The 22,300-nt window shown below is 49.9% G+C and overlaps 1 protein-coding gene across 1 annotated transcript in view; it reads right to left on the bottom strand.

Annotated features, from left to right (window-relative positions):
* ADAMTS10 (ADAM metallopeptidase with thrombospondin type 1 motif 10) overlaps positions 1-22,300 on the bottom strand; it is a 103,368-nt gene that overhangs the window by 59,564 nt on the left and 21,504 nt on the right. The window contains exons 3-4 of the mRNA XM_037885954.2: positions 9,512-9,876; positions 2,527-2,686 (exon numbers count right to left, since the gene is read on the bottom strand). Of these exons, the coding sequence (XP_037741882.1) occupies positions 2,527-2,686; positions 9,512-9,876 (525 nt within the window). The remainder of the gene's footprint in view (positions 1-2,526; positions 2,687-9,511; positions 9,877-22,300) is intronic.

Raw genomic sequence — 22,300 nt, 5'->3', positions numbered from 1 at the left:
CCTCCCTCCCAGGTTCTCTCCCCTCAGAACTTCCCTTTCAGGTACCCCTTCCCCCCAGATACTGCTCCCCCAGTCACCAAAACACATGGTACTATAAAGACACCCCCACCTTGTACCTAACCCCACACAAAGAATCACCCAATCTACAGTCTCCCCTCACGCCATGTACAGACACTCTCAGCTGTGCTCACCCCAACAGAACAACCACCCCACACACACAGAGAACGGAGAGGCCCACGAACACTCACTGGCATACACAGATACCCGCACACACAGGACATGCTAAAGATGGCACCCAAGATGCAAAGTCTGGATCCAGGTCTATGATTTGGGGGTATCGGGGTCACACAGACACTCATGCTCACCAGCTCAGAGGCTCATTCTCAGACTGCGAGGGGAGGGCGTGAGATGAGGAGGGATTGCTTCCTTTAACCCTAGCTATATATATTTTGATCACACACACACACACACTTTCAGATTATTAATCATTACCCCCTTGTGCATGTGCATCCTTTAATTACATGAGCACATGCTATTTTTCCACAGCACTCCTGCCTCACTCAGTGCATGGCATGGATGGTGCTCAATTAACGAGCAACTAGTCCATGTTTTCTTTTCTCCTCATTAGAATTATAGAATCATAGAAGATCAGGGTTGGAAGGGACCTCAGGAGGTCATCTAGTCCAACCCCCTGCTCAAAGCAGGACCAACCCCAACTAAATCATTCCAGCCAGGGCTTTGTCAAGCCGGGCCTTAAAAACCTCTAAGGATGGAGATTCCTCCGCCTCCCTAGGGAACCCATTCCAGTGCTTCACCACCCTCCTAGTGAAATAGTGTTTCCTAATATCCAACCTAGCCCTCCCCCACTGCAACTTGAGACCATTATTCCTTGTTCTGTCATCTACTACCACTGAGAACAGCCGAGCTCCATCCTCTTTGGAACCCCCCTTCAGGTAGTTGAAGGCTGCTATCAAATCCCCCTCACTCTTCTCTCCTGCAGACCAAATAAACCCACTTCCCTCAGCCTCTCCTCGTAAGTCATGTGCCCCAGCCTCCTAATCATTTTTGTTGCCCTCCGCTGGACTCTCTCCAATTTGTCCACATCCTTTCTACAGTGGGGGGACCAAAACTGGATGCAATACTCCAGGTGTGGCCTCACCAGTGCCAAATAGAGGGGTTATAATCACTTCTCTCTATCTGCTGGCAATGCTCCTATTAATACAGCCCAATATGCCGTTGTCCTCTTTGGCAACCAGGGCACAGCTGACTCATATCCAGCTTCTGTTATAGTTCGATGTGGATCCCTAGGCCTTATTCGCTGCATGCTATTCATCCAGTCTCAGTCTCTCCTGCACCCACTGGCTCCCAGTCTCCCCCACCCAAACACCCAGTTTCAGTTTCCCTCTCCCCCCACCCTCCCACCATCCTCTGGTCTCAGTCTTCCCCCAAACACCTCCAAGTTCCTTGTCCCAATCTAAGGCCCCAACCCCAACTCCAGCTCTTGTCCCCGTCTGTATTTGAGTCAGGTGGCTTCCTTTTCCCCGGTGCCTGGGCTCAGCCGGGGGAGGAGGACATTGAGACCAGAGTTGAGACTGGCTCCCAGCTCTCAATTCCAATGCCCGAACCAAGACCTGGCCCAGCCTGGAGCAGCCCAGCGCTGCAGTTACAGGGCAAGTCCTGTTCAGTGTGGACGGAATCTTCAGGGCATTTAACACCAAAGCTCTCGAAAGTCTCCACCGAGCATGTGCAAACTGGAATTTTTCAAAGGCTTAAAACTTGGCCAAATTTGGGTGGATTTTCATGGGGGCAGCAAAAGCCACATCCCTGACACAAAGGCCACCCGCTTGCCAAACTTCAAGTCCCTGCTACAAAGCGTGGGGTTGCTAAAGCTTCTCAAAGAAAAATGGTCACCAGAATATTTTTACGTTAGCAAAGCAATACATTTTGCACTGCGCCCATTCTCGGAAAAGGCTGAACTGCGTTGACTGAAATGTAAAGTTACAAGAAACTGGGTCTTATAATGGAAAGTGTCAGGGAACCTTAATTATAGCCAGGTGCTGCCAGCCCTGCCTATAACTATCATAACTTCATGTAATCCCTGCTGATACTGAAGGGATTCTTCATCCTCGTGTAGTGACTATGGCATGTGTACAGAGTTAGTCCCTGTACGGGCACTTGGAACAATGTCCTAGTCGAGTCACCTGCCTGGATTGAACTCATGACCTCTGGATCTAAAATCTCTTTGAGCTAAAGAACCAATCCCATTAGTTTACAGGCAGTAGCTGACTCGTGATCTTTTATTTGGGGCCTAACCATCAGAAGGGGACAGACGTACAGTGCGATAGCCTGGTTTACATTTGGTTTCCAGAGTCAGCATTCCTGGCCTCTCTGAAACCAGCTCGGCAACGCCAGGTTCTCATGGACGGGAGAGAAATTTGGCTCTATCAGCGGGATTATCTGGCATACACAGAGGTGAATATCACAGCGTTGGGGAGGATTTGAGGGTTTGTCTGTCGACATCGATACCTAAAACGCCGCAGGCTGCGTCCATGTGCGAGTGCTGGAGAGACGATCGCTTGTACACAACATGGGGGCTTCCCTCGCCTTCACTCTCTGTGCTCACGTTGGCTCCCAGGCTGAGAGGCTCAATGAAATACTCTTCCTCGTCGGCAACGATCACCCCGTGCTGTAAAAGGCGAGAGGAAGAGGGAGGGGGAAGTGAAAGGGAAGCAGGGTGCTGTCTCCCATCTGCAAAACTCCACCCCCCAGGGGACAAAGAGGGAGGCATCAGCTGCTGTGGATGAAATCGGAACAGAACTGAACCTTCACACAGAGTTTAAACCACAACCTCCCCGAGTGTCACCACAAACTCAGAGTCAACCCCACAGCTGCCCCAATGTTAGACTTAATGCCCTGAACCATCACCTAAACTCAGCCCAACTCCCCCAAACAGCCCAAACCATCCTCCAAACTCAGCCCCACTCCCCCAAACAGCTGCCCCACACCCTGAACCATCCTCCAAACTCAGCCTCACTCTGCAAACAGCCGCCCCAACATTAGACCCAATGCCCTGAAACATCATCTAAACTCAGCCCCACTCTCCTTTTTAAAGGTATTTAGATGACTAGAGACCTAGATGTTTCTGAAAATATCACTAGGCACCTAAATACCTTTGAAAATCTAGCGTAAAGTCACCCAGCAATCCAGTAGCAGAGATGGGAATAGAACCCAGGTCTCAAAAGTCCCAGGCCGGGAGTCTACCCACTAGGCCACACAGCCTCCTCATTATGTTTCTTCCTTCACACTAGGTGATTGGCCAGCTAAGGCTTGGTCAACACTGAACATTTAGGTCAACTTCGCTACTTTGATCACAGGTATGAAAAATCCACACCCTGAGCAACAGAGCTATGCTGACCTCACCCTCAGTGTAAACGCAGCTAGGTCAATGGAAGAATATTTCCCTCGACCTAGGTACCGTTGCTCTTGGAGGTTCTGTAGCAATGCTAACAGAGTGCTGTGGTGTAGACGTGGCCCAAGTCCGATGGCATTGCTTCTGGTCCCTGATTAACTGACTGACTTCCACGTCTGATTCCCCCCCCTTGACTGAACATATCTCAGCTTTGGGTGCACAATTCGCGTTCTGCAAACAGGTGTGCAAGCAAAACTCTGCCCTTGTGAAAAGCAGTCGAGAGAGGGTGGGGACCAATCGACGTGCAATTCAGAACCAGCAGTATGCCTGCTAATACTTTTCCCCGAGAGCCTGCCCGGCTCGGCTCGTTAGGCCAGACTAATGGTCTCGGTGACCTAAAAGGATTTTTGCCAGCCTAAATTCAATGATCAGCTCAGCTCTGCATGGTATGGGGGAAGCCTATCTATCTTACGTGCTTATATGGTCACCCTTATGCTTGTACACAAGCACCTCACAATTGATAATGTCTTTATCCTCACCCCACCCCTGTAAGGTACGAAGTGCTGCTAACCCCATTTCACAATCGGTGAACGGAGGCAGAAAGAGCCTAAGGGCTTTGTCTACACAAACCTTTAGGTCCCAGCAAGTCAGGGTGTGAATCTGCCCTGCAGTCGCCTGCCGCGGACCAGTTGTCTGTGTGGACCCTGCTGGTGCACATTAATACGCTTTGAGCCTTTTTGAAACAGGCGTAGATCAAAGTGCATTAAAGAACTGTTCAGATGGGTCCAGACAGTCCGTCTGTGGGAGATTCACGGCCTGGCTTGCCACAGACTAATTGTGCAGGTAGACAAACCCCAAGCGACTTCTCCAAAGTCACGCAGGAGATTGGTGGTGGAGCAGTGAATTGAACCTGAGTCTCCCCAGCTAATCCCCTAACCACTGAGCGATCCTTCCTCTCGGTGCTAATGATTAGAGCACAGCCCTGGGAATAGCAACATTTGGGTTCCCTTCCAAGCTCTCCCCCTGCTTGTTCTCTGGCAAGTCACTTCACCCCTCTGGCCCCAAGCTTCTCGTTCTGTGGAGTGAGACTGGAGATCAACAAAGCCCCCTGAGATCCTTGCATGGAAGGTGCTATGTAAGTAAAAGAATGATTGCTGGGAAAGTTGGGGTGAGCATTCTTTGGGGGGTCTATGCTGCCTCCTTAATAGGGCTCTCTGTCTCCTTCTCCCCCCCCACCCCCACTAGGAAAGCTGAATCAGGGCAGTGTGCGCGCCGTGAAGTCCCCATCTCCACCGAGTGCTGGGGGATTTCCTTCTGCACCAAGCTCTGTTGCTCTTGGCCCGGCTCCACCTTTTCATACACAAGCGAGGTAGTGTGAGGTTAGCCTGGCGAGGATTCCAACAGAAAGCCAAGCGTCGGCCGGCGAAGCCAGCTGGCTGCTGGCTTTGTGGGACAGGGGGAAGGAGGTCACCGCCGGCTTATGGTGGAACAGCGGGAAGGGAGAGCACAGAACGGCCTGGAAATTGTGTGCTGCTAGAAAAGGACCCTACCGATCTGCCCAAGACATCATCTCTGGGGCCGATGCAGAGTTTCTAGCGTGCAGGGGATGCCACCACCTCTCCTGCCCATGCGTGTGTGAAGCTCTGCCCTTTCTGGGGTCCAAAAGCTGCTCTGCAATGGGCCAGGCTGAGTGGCTTGGGTTGCTGACATGACCTCTGGCGGCTGAAAGGGGGAGGAACGGAGTCCTTCGAGATGTAGCTGCGGTTTGTGGGGGAGATGAGCTGGACATCCTGTCTGCGATTTGCTCAAGTCACCTGCAGAGCAGGGATGGGCTCTGAACAGGTCTATCCCATTCGCTGATCGCCAGGCTTGGGAGGGTTTGAGGGCTGAGCTGGCAAACGCTTACAAGTGATATTGCTAACGACACTTGCCTCCTTTGTGAAGCGCTTTGAGATCTGCGGATGCAAAGTGCTATATAAGAGCTCAGGATTATTATATAAGCTTCATGAGTAAAGTTTAGCACACCTATGTTTGGAGGACTGGGCCTTGATTTGTCATTCTTACGAGTTTTGTCTCGCGAGGGATCCAAGCCACAAATTTCAGGTCTGGATCCGGCTCTGGACCCAAACTTTCCCAAAATACAGGGAAGTTTGGAGTTGGGGGCTGAGTTTCTCAGATGCCACAGCACTAAGGGGTTCAAACACTAGGGGGATGGGCTGCCTTACAAAAATGAGAAAGACAGACAGGCTCAGTCTAGACACAGGGGCCAGTAGTGAAAAATCAGATAATGATCTTGACTATGCCAGAAGTGGGGGGAAATTCACCAGAGCAGAGGTCTTGAGTCTAACTTGGATGGAGAGCGAATGATGTTTTTACTTCCAAGGTCTTTTCCCCTCAGCCCCTGAGTCTTAATGAAATTAAAAATGTTGCAATCAGGAAATTATCCTCACCTCCAACATCAACAGATAAAAAGGGCCAGATTCTACTCTTACTTCCCTTGGTGTAAAAACCAGAGTTAATTCCAACAAAGTCAGCAGAATCACTCTGATTCACCCCAATGCGAGAGCAGAATTTGACCCCAAGTATTACTCATTCCAAATGCAAAGGCTTGAAAAATTCAAGATTCAGAAAGAAAATCAAACTGTTGCACAATAATTAACTCCATATTCCTTGACTGTCAATTGGAACTGACAGCAAAGGAGGGCCCCCACAGCCTGTCTTAAGCATTTACACAGCTCCAATTACTAGCGTACTTATTAATTATTATTATTTGTACTGCAGTAGCACTTAAGAGACTCAGTCATGGACCACTCTCCACTATTCTAGGTGCTACACAAACACCGAACAAAAAGACAGTCCCTGCCCCAAACACCTTACAATCTACAGTATTTATTGGTCTACGGGGATAGCATGTTGCATCATAGGGTTTTATCGGTCCCTATCTCTACTGCAAGATTATAAACCACGGAGTTCTTTTGGGCAGAGGCAGGAATGGATGCTGCTTTTTACTCCGGGTTTGTACAGCCCCCAGCACACTGGGGTCCTGATTTGGATCAGAGGCCTGTAGGCCCTACTGCAGTACAACACATAATAGTAATAACTGACCAATTAAATCAAACTCTTTCTCAAACCCATTAAGAATTAGAGTTAAGGAGGAACTGAAACGTTTTTTAACCCTGTCAAAAGCTCAGGATTCCACATGCTATGCCTCCCCATGAATATTAATGTTAATACCTAGCCGGTCTCCAGTCCTTTTCACTCGTAGCTCCCGAAGCACTTCACAAAGGAGGGTAAGCAGCATTAGCCCCTTTTTACAGATGGAGAAATTGAGGCACAGGGAAGCAAAGTGACTTACCCAAGGCCAGCAGCCATTCAACAGCAGAGGAGGGGAGTCGAACGCATCCTGATCTGCAGGCCAACTTTCCTAACTAGCAGACTACGCTGCTACTTGTCCCTAGCAGCGGCAGGGGGAATGATGTCTTGTGAACTCAGGTCACAGGAGGCAAAGGAAGGAAAGTGTGATTTTCAACTCTTTCCTTCTGAGCTGAGGTTATTTGTGGTGCTCCCAGGCACCTGGGTCTCGGGGATCCCAAACAGCCAGTGGATTGAAATATTGCTTTGTGTAATGCAAGGTTTTCAGTTCCCCTTTAGGGCCCAGGCAGAGAGAGCTGCTGGGGCTGCTTTCTGTCACCTCCAGCTGTTTTTCGTTGCAGGCTTGTTGGCGGCCTTCCTTGCTGGCAGCGAAGAGCCTGTGCATGTTTTGGAAGCCTGACCGTTCTGCCCTTCGCTTCCGACAACTTAAGCCTCGGTAACTTTGATTCTGTTCAAAATGAAGTGTAGCAAAGAGCACATTGCTTGAGGGAGCTCTCAGTCCTGGGATGTGTGCGCCTTTGTGGGTAGCAATGGATACAGTAGATAGATGTGTTCAGCTCTGCATGTGTGTTCAGATCATTGTGATTGTGAGTGTGGTGTAGATGTCTCAGCGTGTGTTTAGATAGCAGGGGGTGTGTGTGTACGCACAGGTAGCTAGCAATATGCGTCAATGTGTAGCTATGTCATTATCAGTGGGCCAACTCAGAAGTGACATAAAGTGTGAGTTATACATCATTAAGTGGGCGTGAGCTGGTGTAACTTACATGTGAGGGAGTGGTGGGTACCACAGGGGAGGAGTAGCAGGAAATTCAGAGAACAAGGGATGGCCTGATTCAGGTTACCCCTTCTCACCCTCTCTCCTCATGTCAGTTTGGGGGTGACTGGGGGGTGAGGGTGCTGGGGCGGTTGGGAGTGACAGCTGGACAGTTCTGTTCGGTGAGGAGAGACAGCAGAGTGGGAAAGGGGAGAAGCTCTTGGGCTCTGTTCTGGCATCTAGGATCCTGTTTCCTCTGCCAAGCAGCCGTAGCTGCCTGCCCTCTGAGGGCCCAGGGGAGGACGCACTACGGCCGAGTGAGGGGGTGATGTGGGGGGTTTGGTGCCTGATGGGGTCGGCTCCCCAGAAGGCTGCCCTGTGGGGTGGCTGGGTGCAGCTGGGATGTTGCCAGACTCCCCCCACCAAAGCAGCTAGACTCCCTTCCCCCCCTCCCCCATCCCCCACCAAAGCTCGCCAGGACAGCGGGTAATGGAGAGATTTCTGTGCTTGGAGAGGGTTTATTTCCTGCCCTGTCGCACCCTCCCAAGGAGGGGCAGGGCGTTAGCCTGTCATCGGGATCTCTCCATCCCCCGTCCCTTTCCCTGGGACATGCTGGGCTTGGTCAAAGTACTGTCTGGCCATCAGGTGTCCTGAGATGCGTGGGCCACTGTGGGAAAGGCATTGACACCAGATCCCTTATGAGCCAGCAGTGCCCAACGCACCCACCAGCTCTCCCAATGAGTCCTAGTAAATCCACTAGGACATCACTGGAGCTCTTACCCCCAGATACCTGGAGAGCCCGCTCTGACGCAGCAATCAGGGGAGGGGGGGAAGGATCCAGGTGCATCCTGGTGGCGGGGGCGGGGTGGAAACATGGTAAAAGGATCTTTGACATAACGAGCCAGATTCTCATTACACTAGGGCCCTTTCAATGGCAACGTAAAGCTGCATTAAAGGCGGTATAAATTCATGCCCATGTTAATGCCCTTTTACACTGCCCGAGGGGCCTTGGCATAAAGGAGAATCAGGCCCACAGAATCGATTCCTGTGTATGTTTACCCCACTAAAGGCATGTTTGCTCCATCCCTCTCTCTGCGGGGCAACAGGGTATCATACTTGGCAAGCGATTCTCTGGAGGCAGCACCAAACCCCATGTGTGGGGAAACCCCAGAGATACCAGAAGCAGAAGGTGACAAAGTAAATGCTAACGTGACCAGTGAAATGCTGGACGCAGCCCTCGTCCATGCAGGAGGCACTAGGGTTACTGGGACCGTCTCACAGCCCAATATATCCTCTCTGTGACTCCGCTCAGACTACACACTGCATCCCCGCCCGGCAAGGTTAATGTCACAACGTGACAGCACTACCTTGCCTCTCATTAAGGCATCGTCAGGGCAGAGCGATGCAAGGTTTGCAATCCAGCTGTCTGGCATCGCTAGGCAGTTCTTTTTTTCCAGCAGTTTAAACACAACTGGGTGGCGATCCCTAAGGACAATTTATTAACTACACAGGTCTGGATAAGCATCTGAGTGCTTATCTCTGAGCGTCCTGCAACCTCCTGGAATTCACGGCTCTCTAGTACATGCAGAACGCAGCGAAGAGACAAAGGAGCACAGGGCTGAGGTCTCTTACAGCTCAAGTAATCAAAGTGTGGTCTAAAGGTCTCCCTATCCCATGCCAATTGATGTGAATGGAAACTGACTGGCTTCCAGGGGAACTCTCCTAGCTTTTGGTCACCCTCAGCTTTAAGAGAGAGAGATGGCCAATGGAGACCCATCTCAGCTCCTCCCGCTTGGCCAAGCATATCACAACGGAGCACTGCATGCTGGGACCAGTAACCTTAGTAGGTTGCACTTCTGTAATGGAGATCAGGGAAGCTGCAATCTGCTCCATTTTATGGGCAGTCCTAATTATTGATACCGCCCTTGGCTGGGCAAACCGGGAGGGCCTGTCTTACGATTCCCTTGGAAGCTCACCAGTCCGTTGCAGTTGCTGATGGCGACTTTGGAGTTCAGGTACCGATCTTGCAAGTGGCCCGCGTAGTGGCAGTCCTCGTGGAAGTCGTGCTGCCAGTCCACCCCGTCCCGCTTCCAGTACTCCACAGTGAAGTGCTCGGACAGCAGGTTGGAGTGCAGGGTCAGGTTGAGGAGGAACTGGGTGCGGTGGGCGGAGACTTTGTAGAAGACCCGCCGCTCAGCGGCCTCGTAGGACAGGGAGCCCAGGCTGCGCCGGGAACGCCGCTTCAGCTGGCTTCTCATGTCGAAGGTGAGGAAGTCCCCGTTTTGGTCCACTTGGATGGGGAAAGCGATTTCATAGTGATCGAGGCTGGAGAGGAACTCCTCTGGAGGGCAAAGCAAACACAGTGACAGTCACGTTCTGGAGAGACAGGGAGGCCAGGAGACCCAGGGGCATAGTAAAAGCTAATGCAGCTCTCAGCTGCAGGGGCATGTCAGAAGCAGGGAGAGGACCATCCTTCTCTATAGAGGTCTGGCAAGATTGCAGCTAGGGAAATGCATTCAGTGCTGCACATCTCAATAGCAAGGATGGCCCAGTGGAGGCAGGAAGGATGGTTGAGTGGTTAGGGCACAAGCCTGAGACACAGGATCCCCTGCTCTGCCACAGACTCCGGTGGGTCCTTGGGCAAGTCCCTTAGGGCTAGTCTACACGAGAATCGCTACAGCGGCGCAGCTGCACGGGCGGCTCTCTCCCGTCGGCATCACGACTCCACCTCCCCGAGCAACGGTAGCTCTGTCAGCGGGAGAGCGTCTCCTGCCAACATAGCGCTGTCCACACCAGCGCTTCGGTCAGAGTAACTTACGTCGCTCGGGGGGGTGGAGGGGGTGAGGAGGGGTGGCTTTTCCACACCCCTGAGCCACTTAACTTATACCAAAGTCAGCGCTAGAATGTACAATGTACAAGTCACTTAATCTCTCTGTGCCTCAGTTTCTCATCTCTAAAATGGGGACAATTCCCTACATCAGAGGGGCACTGTGAGGATAAATATGTTGCAAATTGCCCAGTGTTCAGACACCACAGGAATGGGAGCCAGGTAAGCTGGAAAGCTGAAGGCAGAACGGGAGGATTGATTGGCAAGGAGAGCTAAAAAGCACTAACTAGGCAGAGCTAATCCAGACGGTGACCACGAGGCTGGAAGAAGGCGACATCTACCTACAAGCTCCTGAAAGGTGTAAATAGCAGAGGGGGAGCAACAAACCTTAGGAACAAGAGGCTAAAACCGAGCAAAGGAAACTGGGCCAATTTTCCTCATAGTTCAGTTGTATTAGTTTGCAGACCAATCTCCCCAGGGCAAGGATGGAAGCCTGATTGCTTGCGTTATTTAAACTAGACTGAACAACGGCCCGCTGTGAGGAACCGCCTATGCTCTGGCCAGGGGATGGACTGAATGACCCTAGAGGGCTTTTCCCATCTATCTTCTAGGATAGATTCAGAGGGGCATTTGAGTGTGCTGTACTTGGAGAGAGCCACATTCTCTTTTGGCAAATTGCAGCTATTTAGTTCTGAAGTTCTTAGATCGGGGGTTCATACCCTGGGGCTCTGGGCTTGCAAAGAGGTGTCAAGGGATCGCGATCACCCTGCTGCCTTTCCCATATTGCTGTATGGGCCAGGGTTCCCTGCTGGATGGAACAGGGGTCCTGGGATGGGAGAGGTGGTCCCAGAAAGGGTAAACGCTGAGAATTACTGTCCTAGAGGGAAGGTCTCACAACGGTGCATTAAAGCACAGAGGGTGGACTAATGGTTTAGCAAATGAAGTCATAAACCCAGAGCATTATGTTGAGAAGAGGAAAGAAAACACACTCCTTGACCAAAAAATCATTGACTGTCTACAGCCTGGCCCTGAAGAAAAGGGCACTACTCTGGAATGTCCATGATCAACTTTTAAAGGATAGATACGACAATAACGACCTTCTAGTGCAGTGGTTCTCAACCAGGGGTACACATGCCCCTGTGGGTAGGCAGAGGATGTCCCCCCTGGAAGACAACTCATCCAGACATTTGCCTTATTTTACAACAGTGCTACATAAAAAGCACTAGCGAAGTCCGTACAAACTAAAATTTCATACAGGCAATAACTTCTTTATACTGCTCTACATACTACAATGGAAGTACAGTATTTATTTTCCAATTGATTCATTTTATAATTATATATATAAAAATGTGAAAGTGAGCAATTTTTTTCGGGAATAGCCTGCTGTGACACTTATGGTTTTTTATGCCTGATTTTGGAAGCAAGTCGTTTTTAAATGAGGTGTAACTCGGGGGTACACAAGACAAATCAGACTCCTGAAAGGGAGACAATAGTCTGGAAAGGTTGAGAGCTGCTGTTCTAACCCTTCAGCATAGCCAGCGATTCTGATAAGCGATTGGGCATTTTTACAGGTTTCAGAGTAGCAGCCGTGTTATCATAGAATCATAGAATATCAGGGTTGGAAGGGACCTCAGGAGGTCATCTAGTCCAACCCCCTGCTCAAAGCAGGACCAATCCCCAATTAAATCATCCCAGCCAGGGCTTTGTCAAGCCTGACCTTAAAAACTTCTAAGGAAGGAGATTCTACCACCTCCCTAGGTAACGCATTCCAGTGTTTCACCACCCTCCTGGTGAAAAAGTTTTTCCTAATATCCAACCTAAACCTCCCCCACTGCAACCTGAGACCATTACTCCTTGTCCTGTCCTCTTCTACCACTGAGAATAGTCTAGAACCATCCTCTCTGGAACCACCTCTCAGGTAGTTGAAAGCAGCTGTCAAATCCCCCCTCATTCTTCTCTTCTGCAGACTAAACAATCCCAGTTCCCTCAGCCTCTCCTCATAAGTCATGTGTTCCAGACCCCTAATCATTTTTGTTGCCCTTCGCTGGACTCTCTCCAATTTATCCACATCCTTCTTGTAGTGTGGGGCCCAAAACTGGACACAGTACTCCAGATGAGGCCTCACCAATGTCGAATAGAGGGGAACGATCACGTCCCTCGATCACGTCCCTCGCTATGCCCCTACTTATACATCCCAAAATGCCATTGGCCTTCTTGGCAACAAGGGCACACTGCTGACTCATATCCAGCTTCTCGTCCACTGTCACCCCTAGGTCCTTTTCCGCAGAACTGCTGCCTAGCCATTCGGTCCCTAGTCTGTAGTGGTGCATTGGGTTCTTCCGTCCTAAGTGCAGGACCCTGCACTTATCCTTATTGAACCTCATCAGATTTCTTTTGGCCCAATCCTCCAATTTGTCTAGGTCCCTCTGTATCCTATCCCTGCCCTCCAGCGTATCTACCACTCCTCCTAGTTTAGTATCATCCGCAAATTTGCTGAGAGTGCAATCCACACCATCCTCCAGATCATTTATGAAGATATTGAACAAAACCGGCCCCAGGACCGACCCCTGGGGCACTCCACTTGACACCGGCTTCCAACTAGACATGGAGCCATTGATCACTACCCGTTGAGCCTGACAATCTAGCCAACTTTCTACCCACCTTATAGTGCATTCATCCAGCCCATACTTCTTTAACTTGCTGACAAGAATACTGTGGGAGACCGTGTCAAAAGCTTTGCTAAAGTCAAGGAACAACACATCCACTGCTTTCCTTTCATCCACAGAACCAGTAATCTCATCATAGAAGGCGATTAGATTAGTCAGGCATGACCTTCCCTTGGTGAATCCATGCTGACTGTTCCTGATCACTTTCCTCTCATGTAAGTGCTTCAGGACTGATTCTTTGAGGACCTGCTCCATGATTTTTCCAGGGACTGAGGTGAGGAGGACTGAGGTGAGGCTGACTGGCCTGTAGTTCCCAGGATCCTCCTTCTTCCCTTTTTAAAAGAAGTTAGTCTGTATCCGCAAAAAGAAAAGGAGGACTTGTGGCACCTTAGAGACTAACCAATTTATTTGAGCATAAGCTTTCGTGAGTGAGCTGTAGCTCACAAAAGCTTACGTGCATTTCTGTTAGCAACTCAGCTAAAAGCAGTCTTAGGTTCCTTCAGAACTTTGGGATGTCCCATCTGGTCCTGATGACTCATTGCTGTTCTTATTCTTATCATTTATATGATGGTAGCACCAAGAGAGATCTGGACCCCGTTGTGGTAGGCATGATTCAAAACCATGCTCAGAGGGTCCCTGCCTTGAAAATCTTACAATCAAAATAAGAGAGACAAAGGGGAGGGAAACCGGAGTTCAAGATCACACAACAGGCTAGTGGCACAATCAAGAACAGAACCTGCCCCAGCCAGTACTCTACCCACTAGGCACTTCTGCCACTTCAGCCACTTGTTGCACTTTAACTTAACTTCTTCTATCATCTCCTCCTATGACACTTCAGTCTCTGAAGCAGTCTGACACCACTTATCACATGTGATCTAACAAGGTCACAGTCCAGAACGTCTGACTGCACTTGCAGGAGAACACAACACCTTCCTCCATCAAAGAGATTGGCTCCAGATAACTTTTAGTGCCTTGGTTCCCAAACTTTTTCATACCACGACCTGCTCTGGGCTCACCTGTGTTAACCAGGCCCCAGGGTCTGAGACAGAGCCCTGCAACCCAACCGGGACTCTCTGGGACCAGACTACATGTGTTGGGTTCAGGTTGCATCTAGGTTAACCACCGGTCCCTTATTTTAAAATGTATTGAAATGTATCAAAATGGATAACGACGGATACCATTTTAAAGATGAAATTGAAGCATATGATAATTGCATGATGTACTCAAGGGCAGTAGAAATGTACATTTGAGTGACAAATCCATGCTGTGCTACGGGAACTGGGGTTTCCCTAAAATGTCCCTAAAAATGAAATGTCCTGGATTTTTCACATGGTTTCCCCTTATTTCCATCCAACGAATCACCCTAGCTGGGCCGGGTTGTCTTCTGACCCCCTTGGGCTTGGCTTAGGTCGGCTCCCCTGCTCCTGCTCATGGGGTTGGCACAGTGGTGGCTACAAGCCCCATCCCTGCTGGCTGCCGCCACCCTGCTGTGCCAACCCCCCCACGGCGCAGCCAAACAGTGCCGGACAGTTGGGGCAGGGCAAGCAGCTGCCCCTTGCAATTCAGCACGCACATCTTGTGACCTCCTGATGCTCTTTCATGACCTCCTTCCCCCCCGGCAGTATGACCCACAGTTTGGAAAACACTGTTCAAGAGGAAAAGGAGTACTTGTGACTAACAAATCAAGAGAAACTTCTCGTGCAGCTAGCAAACCATCACAGGAATTGGCAGAGTGGTTCAGACCTGTGCTCTAGCGAGCCCAGTATCCAGTTTTGGGGTAATCTACCTGCAGGGCATGTCCTCCTAACCCCCAGTAGCTAGAGGCTGACTTATGCCCTGAAGCATGAGCTATTCATGGCCTGGATCAGGAGAAGTTCTACCCGACTGGACTCACCCACACATTTTGTCCAAGGGACTTGCTGTTCTGTTTGCATCTTTTTCCTTGCTGTTTTCTAAGCAACCAGGGAGAAGCCAGGCTGCCCTGGGGTGGCTGCATTTTGCCTGGCTCCACAATGCCCATCTTCAAAGCCATCATAAATTTGGACTCCAAATTACACTGTCGCCACATGCCCAGTTCTGGAACGTTTACTTTCCTTCTAATGCATTTTCCAGCGTGGGATCTTGACAGAGTGGTTTCTTCAGCTACGGCTAATGGAACAATCCTTCCCACTGGCTGGGTCTAGGGGTTACGTCCCGACCTTCCAAACCATAAATACCTCTGGCATCTATTCTTTGGCCTGACCAACCAGAAGCGATGGTTTTATTTTCACTCCTTCTGCCTCGGCTTCCCCCACATCAGACCACATCTTGTGCGATGCAGCCGGGCAAACAAGAAAAGCTATTTCCACTTAAGGAATGACTGCAAGCCTGGAGAAACTTGCTGCTACCGGAAACATTTTGTTTTTCTTTGTCCTCTCCAGCCTGCCACATGGGCAGAAGGAAGCCTGGTTAGGAGTGGAGCTTGTGCATCTAGTGGTGAGAACAGGGGACTGGGAGCCAGGAGCTGGGCTCTCTCTGTAGATAAATCTCTGTATTAAGCATCTTTGCATAACTTTCATTTGACTTTGTATTAGGTCTATCCACGTGTGACCGCTGTTTTCATGAAAACTTTGTATTGAGCCTTGGTAAATGGGAACTTTGTATCAAATCCTTATATAGAAGCTTTGTATTGAGCCTTGGCATAATGTTATAGCCCCTAAGGATAGAATAAGATAGAAGAAAAATGTCTTTTTGCTCAGAAAAGAAAAGGAGGACTTGTGGCACCTTAGAGACGAACCAATTTATTTGAGCATAAGCTTTCGTGAGCTACAGCTCACTTCATCGGATGCATGCAGTGGAAAATACCTAAATGTTGCTAAGAGTAGAAAAAGATCACCCCCCTTTTTAATCAGTGGCCATGTTGAATGAATGAGGTGTGAATGAGCAAGGCGTGGAAGGCAAGCACCTCCAGACAGCTGCAACTGTTGGAGAGCGGATGGAAGACAGACTCAAGAACAATAAAACTTGTCAAATGGGCTCATTAAAGAAGATCAGACATATTGACGGCCTTGGGAGTTAGACACGAGCACCTTCTTTAGAAAAAACACCCTCTCTGGAAGTAAATATGGCAGCATTAAGATAACACCCAGAGGGAGGCGCCACAGATGGCCAACTGACACAGACACAGATTTTGGATCTGGGATAGACTTGCGTGAGAGGGAAGCTGCTATAAATGTGAGGTGTCTTGCAGAGGACCCCGGGTCTCGTCTTGTCAACATCGGAGCATCCATCTGGATCGGCAGAAGTCCAGCTCCACACCTCCCCCATCAAACTCACCTGGGCAGTGAAATTAAGGGGAGCGACTAGTTGGTAACAAGAAGACGGAGCGTGCTTGCGTGCGTGCGTGTGTGAGAGAGAGCATGAGTGTAATATATATCATATGCATATGATACAGTGTTGATTGATACATGGATTACCAATAAATGTGGCCCTTTGCCTTATCCCCCCTGAAAAGACCCTGTGCAGTATTTTAAGCACAACATCTGCCACCCACTTGTTGTGTGAGACTAATCACAGAACAGAGAGATGGCATTGTCCAGTGGTTAGGGCACTAGCTTAGGCTGAGAGAGACCCAGGTTCAAGTCCCTGGTTCAACACAGACACTCTGTGTGACCGTGGTCAAGTCACTTAGCCTTTCTGTGCCTCAGTTTCCTATTAATAAAATAGGGAGAACAGCATTGCTCTATCTAGCAGGGGGGTTGTGAGGATAAATACATTAAAGATTGTGAGGTGGTTAGATGGGGGGCTATGTATTCCTATTGCGTCTAGGAGCCCGTCAAAGACCAGCACCCCACTGCACTAACCGTTGTACGAACACAGAACAGACCCTGCCCCGAACAGCTTACAATCGAATGTATCGAAGACCGACAGACACAGAGAGGTTCTTTCTATCAGCCTGTAAAGTGGGGATAAAAATTACAGCCTGCCTGATAGGGGGTTATGAGGGTTTATTAATGTGTGGGAAGCGCTTTGAGATCCTCAGCTAGAAGAGGGGCAAAGTTACTATTATACCCCCGAGATTCAAGCAGCTAGAAAAGTGGGACTGGTAGGTGTCAGGAGAGGGACCTCCACCTGCCCCCCAGTTCCTGGGAGAGAACGGATTTCATGGGCTGGTCCGACATGCTGCAAGCTCACGCCCGGCAAGGCAATCCAAAGACTTCCGTTGAACGAGGGCTGGAGAACACTGGGGGCTGGGAATCGGCCACAGACACTCTCTGCTGTAGGCCAGTGGTTGGAATCTAGCCCTGCTTAATAGCGATCAGATGTCTGGTGGTCTCTCTTAAAGGGGTATTGTCCATTCACAGACTGCACGTCTGTTGGAAAGTGGTTTAGCAGCTCTAGATACATCTGCCCCTGGGCCCTGCTCCTGTGCTTCTCCCTTCCCTGCAGCATTACAGGGGCTCCCCCTCTCTTCCTACCCCGCTCCATTACAGGGGTTCCCCCGCTCCTCCTGCCCCGCTCCATTACAGGGGCTCCCCCTGGCCTGCTTCACTGTAGGGGCTCCCCTGTCCAGCTCTGCCCTGCTGCATTACAGGGGCTCCCCTGCTCCCTCCTATCCTGGGGGACAATGGAGGCTTCCCCACCTATTGGCATTATGGGGCCCCTCCACTTCCCTTGCCCAGCGTTACAGGAGAACTAGCCTGCCTAGCCCTTAGCCAGCCCCGTTCTTTCCAGGAAATCCAGTCCTGTTCTCTCTCCCCTTGCAGCCACTCATGCTGTATTAATAGACCTTGGCGGACATACGTAGCATTGTGCCCACCTGTACCAAAGAGGTTTGCACAGGTGATAAGACGCCCGCTGTTTCCAGCAAGCTCTCTAGCAGCGAGCACATTACTAGAGGGAGTCCATACTAAGCCCCGGGGGAACAGAACCTGGCAGGATGTTCAGGCTGGAGGGCAGGAACATGCTCAGCCCCCATTCCAGGTCTCCCCTCCCACCTAGAGAGGGAAAATGGATCTGCAAGGGCGTGCGAGGGGGTCCAGGTAGGGGGGCAGAGATAGACAGAGAAGAAGCAGCAGACACAGAGTGGGAGTGTGGGGAGGAAGGGAGACAGTGAGGAGGAGCTGGAAAGAGGTGAAGGGGGACTGGGAAAGAGGGAGCCGAGGCGGCCCAAGGAGGGGAAGAGAGTGAGCATGACCGGGGAAGGGGAGATGGGAAGGAGCTCCCTACCAAGTGGCGTCTTTCGTTCCAGATAGCCCAGGACCTTGTCTCAGTTCCTGCACCTCGTACCACCGCATGGTCACCGCTGGGATTATGGGATTAAAGGAAGCCACAGCTTCCTTGGCCTTGTTACCACAGCAGAGATGAGCCCCGGTAGCAGCCCATTGACACGTTTCATAATGGATGGGTGAGAAAAATGCGCTCTGGCCCCCAAAGCTCAGGCTGCTCTGGGACCCCACACCTTGAGTCAGCTTGGCAACACGGAATGGCAGTACTGGGTCAGACCAATGGTCCATCTAGCCCAGTATCCAGTCTTCTGACAGTGGCCAGTGCCAGGTGCTTCAGAGGGAACAAACAAAACAGCAATTATCAAGTGATCCACACCCAGTCATCCAGGCCCAGCACCCGTCAGTCAGAGGTTTAGGGCTACCCAGAGCATGGTTTTACATCCCTGCCCATCCTAGCTAATCGCCATTGATGGACCTATCCTCCAGGAATTTATCTAGTTCTTTTTTGAACCCAGTCATACTTTTGGCCTTCACAACATCTCCTGGCAAGGAGTTCCACAGGTTGACTGTGAGTTGCATGAAGAAATACTTCCTTTTGTTGTTTTAAACCAGCTGCCTATTAATTTAATTGGGTGACCCCATAGTCTTGTGTTATGAGAAGGAGGTAAATAACACATCCTCATTCACTTTCTCCGCACCAGTCATGATGTTATAGACCTCGATCATCTCCCCCCTTAGTCGTCTCTTTTCTAAGATGAACAGTGCCAGTCTTTTTACTCTCTCCTCCTATGGAAGTGGGTCCATCCCCTTAACCAATTTTGTTGCCCTTCTTTGTATCTTTTCCAATTCTAACAGATCTTTTTTCAGACGGGGCAACCAGAGCTAGACACAATATTCAAGGTGTGGCCGTACCATGGATTTATATAGTGGCATTAATGATATTTTCTGCCTTATTATACATCCTTTTCCTAATGGTCCCTAACATTCTGTTAGTTTTTTAGACTGTCGCTGCACATTGAGCAGATGTTCTCACAGATCTATCCACGCTCACTCCAAGATCTCTTTCTTGAGGGATAACAGCTAATTTAGAGCCAATCATTTTGTATGTGTAGTTGGGATTAAATATTTTCCAATGCGCACTACTTTGCATTTGTCAACATTGAATTTCATCTGCCAAATTTGTTGTCCCATCACCCAGCTTACGGAGAGCCCTTTGTAACTCTTTGCAATCAGCTTTGGACTTAACTCTCTTAAGTAGTTCTGTATCACTGTACATTTTGCCACCTCACTGTTCACCTCCTTTTCCAGATCATTTATGAATATAGTGAAAAGCACGGGTCCCAGTACAGATCCTGGAGGGAGAGCTCTATTTATCTCTTTCGAATGTGAAAACGGACCACTTGTTCCTACCCTTTCTTATCTTTTAGCCAGTTATTGATCCATGAGAGGTCCTTCCCTCTTATCCCATGACTGGTTACTTTGCTTAAGAGGCTTTGGCGTGGGACCTTGTCAAAGGCTTTCTGAAAGTCCAAGTACACCATATCCACTGGATGACCCTTGTACACATGCTTGTTGACGCTCTCTAAGAATTCTAATAGACTGGGGAGGCATAATTTCCCTTTACAAAAGTTATGTTGACTCTTCCCCAACATATCGTGTTCATCTATGCATGTGATGTGTCTCAAGTCATCTCCCACTGCTTTCTATTTTCCTCTGCTCACACCAACACTGACTAAATCCTGCCATTTCTGTCTCTAGGGCATCCATTCCTCCACACTCCCACAGAACGGCTTTCACTGCTTCACACCCTGACTACTGCAGTCCCTGATCCTGGCCTCCCTGCTTCTCACCTCACTCCTCTCTAGTCTGTCCATAAATGATCTAATCCTGACTGTGTCTAGCTTCAACTTCTAGATATCAGATCTTTTTATACCTTTGTCTGCTAGAATGTTCATCATGTGTAGGTACTCAGAGACTGGGATCAAGTCACCTTTAATCTTCTGTTTGAGAAGCTAAATAGATCAAGTTCCTTGAGGCTATCACTAAAAGGCATGTTTTCCAGGCCTTTAATCATTTTCGTGGCTCTTCTCTGAACCCTTCCCAATTCATCAACATTCTTCTTGAATTGTGGACACCAAAACTGCACACAGTATTCCAGTAGCAGTCACAGGGGTTACAAGCACAGAAGTAATATAGTGCCTATTCCCGTCATATTCTGACTCCCTTTGACAGACATTGATCTATACCTCCACTGATGGGTTGGATTGCATCTGAACAGCTGGGCCCCCCAATCCACCTCTAGTTTGCAGAAGTGACAGGAACTGTCCGTGGTACCATAAATTGGTGGATGTCTATCCCATGAATATGGGCAGCAGCTTGGATTGCTCTAGACCAGGATCAGATCAGATCAGATTACTGCTCTGGCACCAGGCCTAGCCCAGCAAAATCATACCAAAATAATGTTCCACAATTGAGAGTGCTGGCTAAATGCATTTACACGTGGGTCCCACCTATAATGAAAGGCAGTGTGCTTTCGTGACTGGAGCACAGGGATATTATAGATTCCAAGGGCAGAAGGGACCAATCTGATCATCTAGTCTGACCTCGTGTGTAACACTGGCCAGATAACTGCTCAGAAATAATTCCTGCTTAAACTATGGCACATCTTTTAGAAAAACACACAACCCTGAGCCAAGACTTCCGGAGTTCTAATCCTACTCTGATACCAGCTAATTGAGCAGCCTTGGGCACATCACCCAGGCCAAAACTAGTGGGTCCTCCTGCAAATGTTGGTTTTTAATTGCCCTGTGCCTCAGTTTCCATGTCTGCCAAATGGGGAGTGTCGGGGAATCCACTCACTGCGGATGGTGCCTCCTCCTGGTTGCTCTGGGGATTAGCTCTTTCCTGGTCTGAGGCCCCCTTCTGCCGCTCTCACCCTTGCTGTCTCTCTGGGGTCCCTCTTTCTCTCCAGGAGCTGCAGCCTCCTCTTCATGACTTGACCCTCCAGCCAGCTCACTAGCCAGGTTTCCTTCTTACAGGGTACCAAAGTCTCTCCTGACAAATGGGCTCCGGCAGTCTTCCCAGTCACTGCCCAGCTGGTGCCACTTCTTCAGCAGCTGGTACAGGAACCTGGGACCTCCCTCTCCTCCAGGTTCCAGCTCAGGTGGCTTCTCATCAGCAGCCAGGGTCTGCCCTACTGTATCTCTTGCTGCTTTTCCCACCTTTCTGGGTTTGCCAGCCCAAACTCCTCTCCTCCCAAGGAGTAACTGTGGACTACCCTCTATATTACCCAAAACACACGTCTCTTCACTCAGGGAGCGACTGCAGCCTACTTCCCAATCCCTGCAGCCCCTTTCTGCTATCAGGTCCCTGGCTTTATAGAAGCCCCGCCTGTTCCCACATAGGAGAGCTTCCCCCAGTTAGGGCTTTCCTCTCAGCCTTAATTCTCCCACCTGGCCCCCATTAACCCCTTCAGGGTGAGTGTGAGGTGGACACCCTCTCACAGGGAAGCTGCTATTTTGCCCCTTCCAAGGCTGCTGTGAGGATTATTTACTCCCTCTGTGGATAGCGCTGTGAAGCTAAATGCTAAGGATTACTATTCCTAGCAGGGAGCCTAGAATTCACAAGAGGGAGACAGCCTATCAAAATATTTTGATACCAAGAGGTGGTTTGGGTGGTCCCATGGAGAGGGCACCAGGCTTGGGAATGAGGAGACAGAGTTCTGTTCCTGGCTCTGCTACTGACCTGGCTTGTGCTCTGCCCTATAAAAGGGGAAAGGAAGGGGAGACACACCCACTTCGCCAGTGCCCCAAGCCTCAACCTCTTCCCACGCCGATCTGAGCACCAGGAATCCTGGCTGCCCATGACAAGTGCTCCAATGCAGCTGTGTGTTTTCAGTGCACAACTCTGGGGTCTAGCAAACATTTGAGGCAGCTTAAAATAAACTGAATTGATGATCAAAATCAATAACCTTGGGGCTGTTGTACCGACTGACTGTTCACGGACACATCAAATTCGCTCCAAATGCACTGAATTTCCAGCGCCTCACACAACCAGGGGGCCTTG

Source organism: Chelonia mydas, chromosome 25, assembly GCF_015237465.2.
Source record: "Chelonia mydas isolate rCheMyd1 chromosome 25, rCheMyd1.pri.v2, whole genome shotgun sequence".
In the NCBI taxonomy this organism is placed as follows: Eukaryota; Metazoa; Chordata; order Testudines; family Cheloniidae; genus Chelonia; species Chelonia mydas.
The sequence above is the reverse complement of the archived record's forward strand: the minus strand, read 5'-3'. Positions and strand labels throughout refer to the sequence as shown.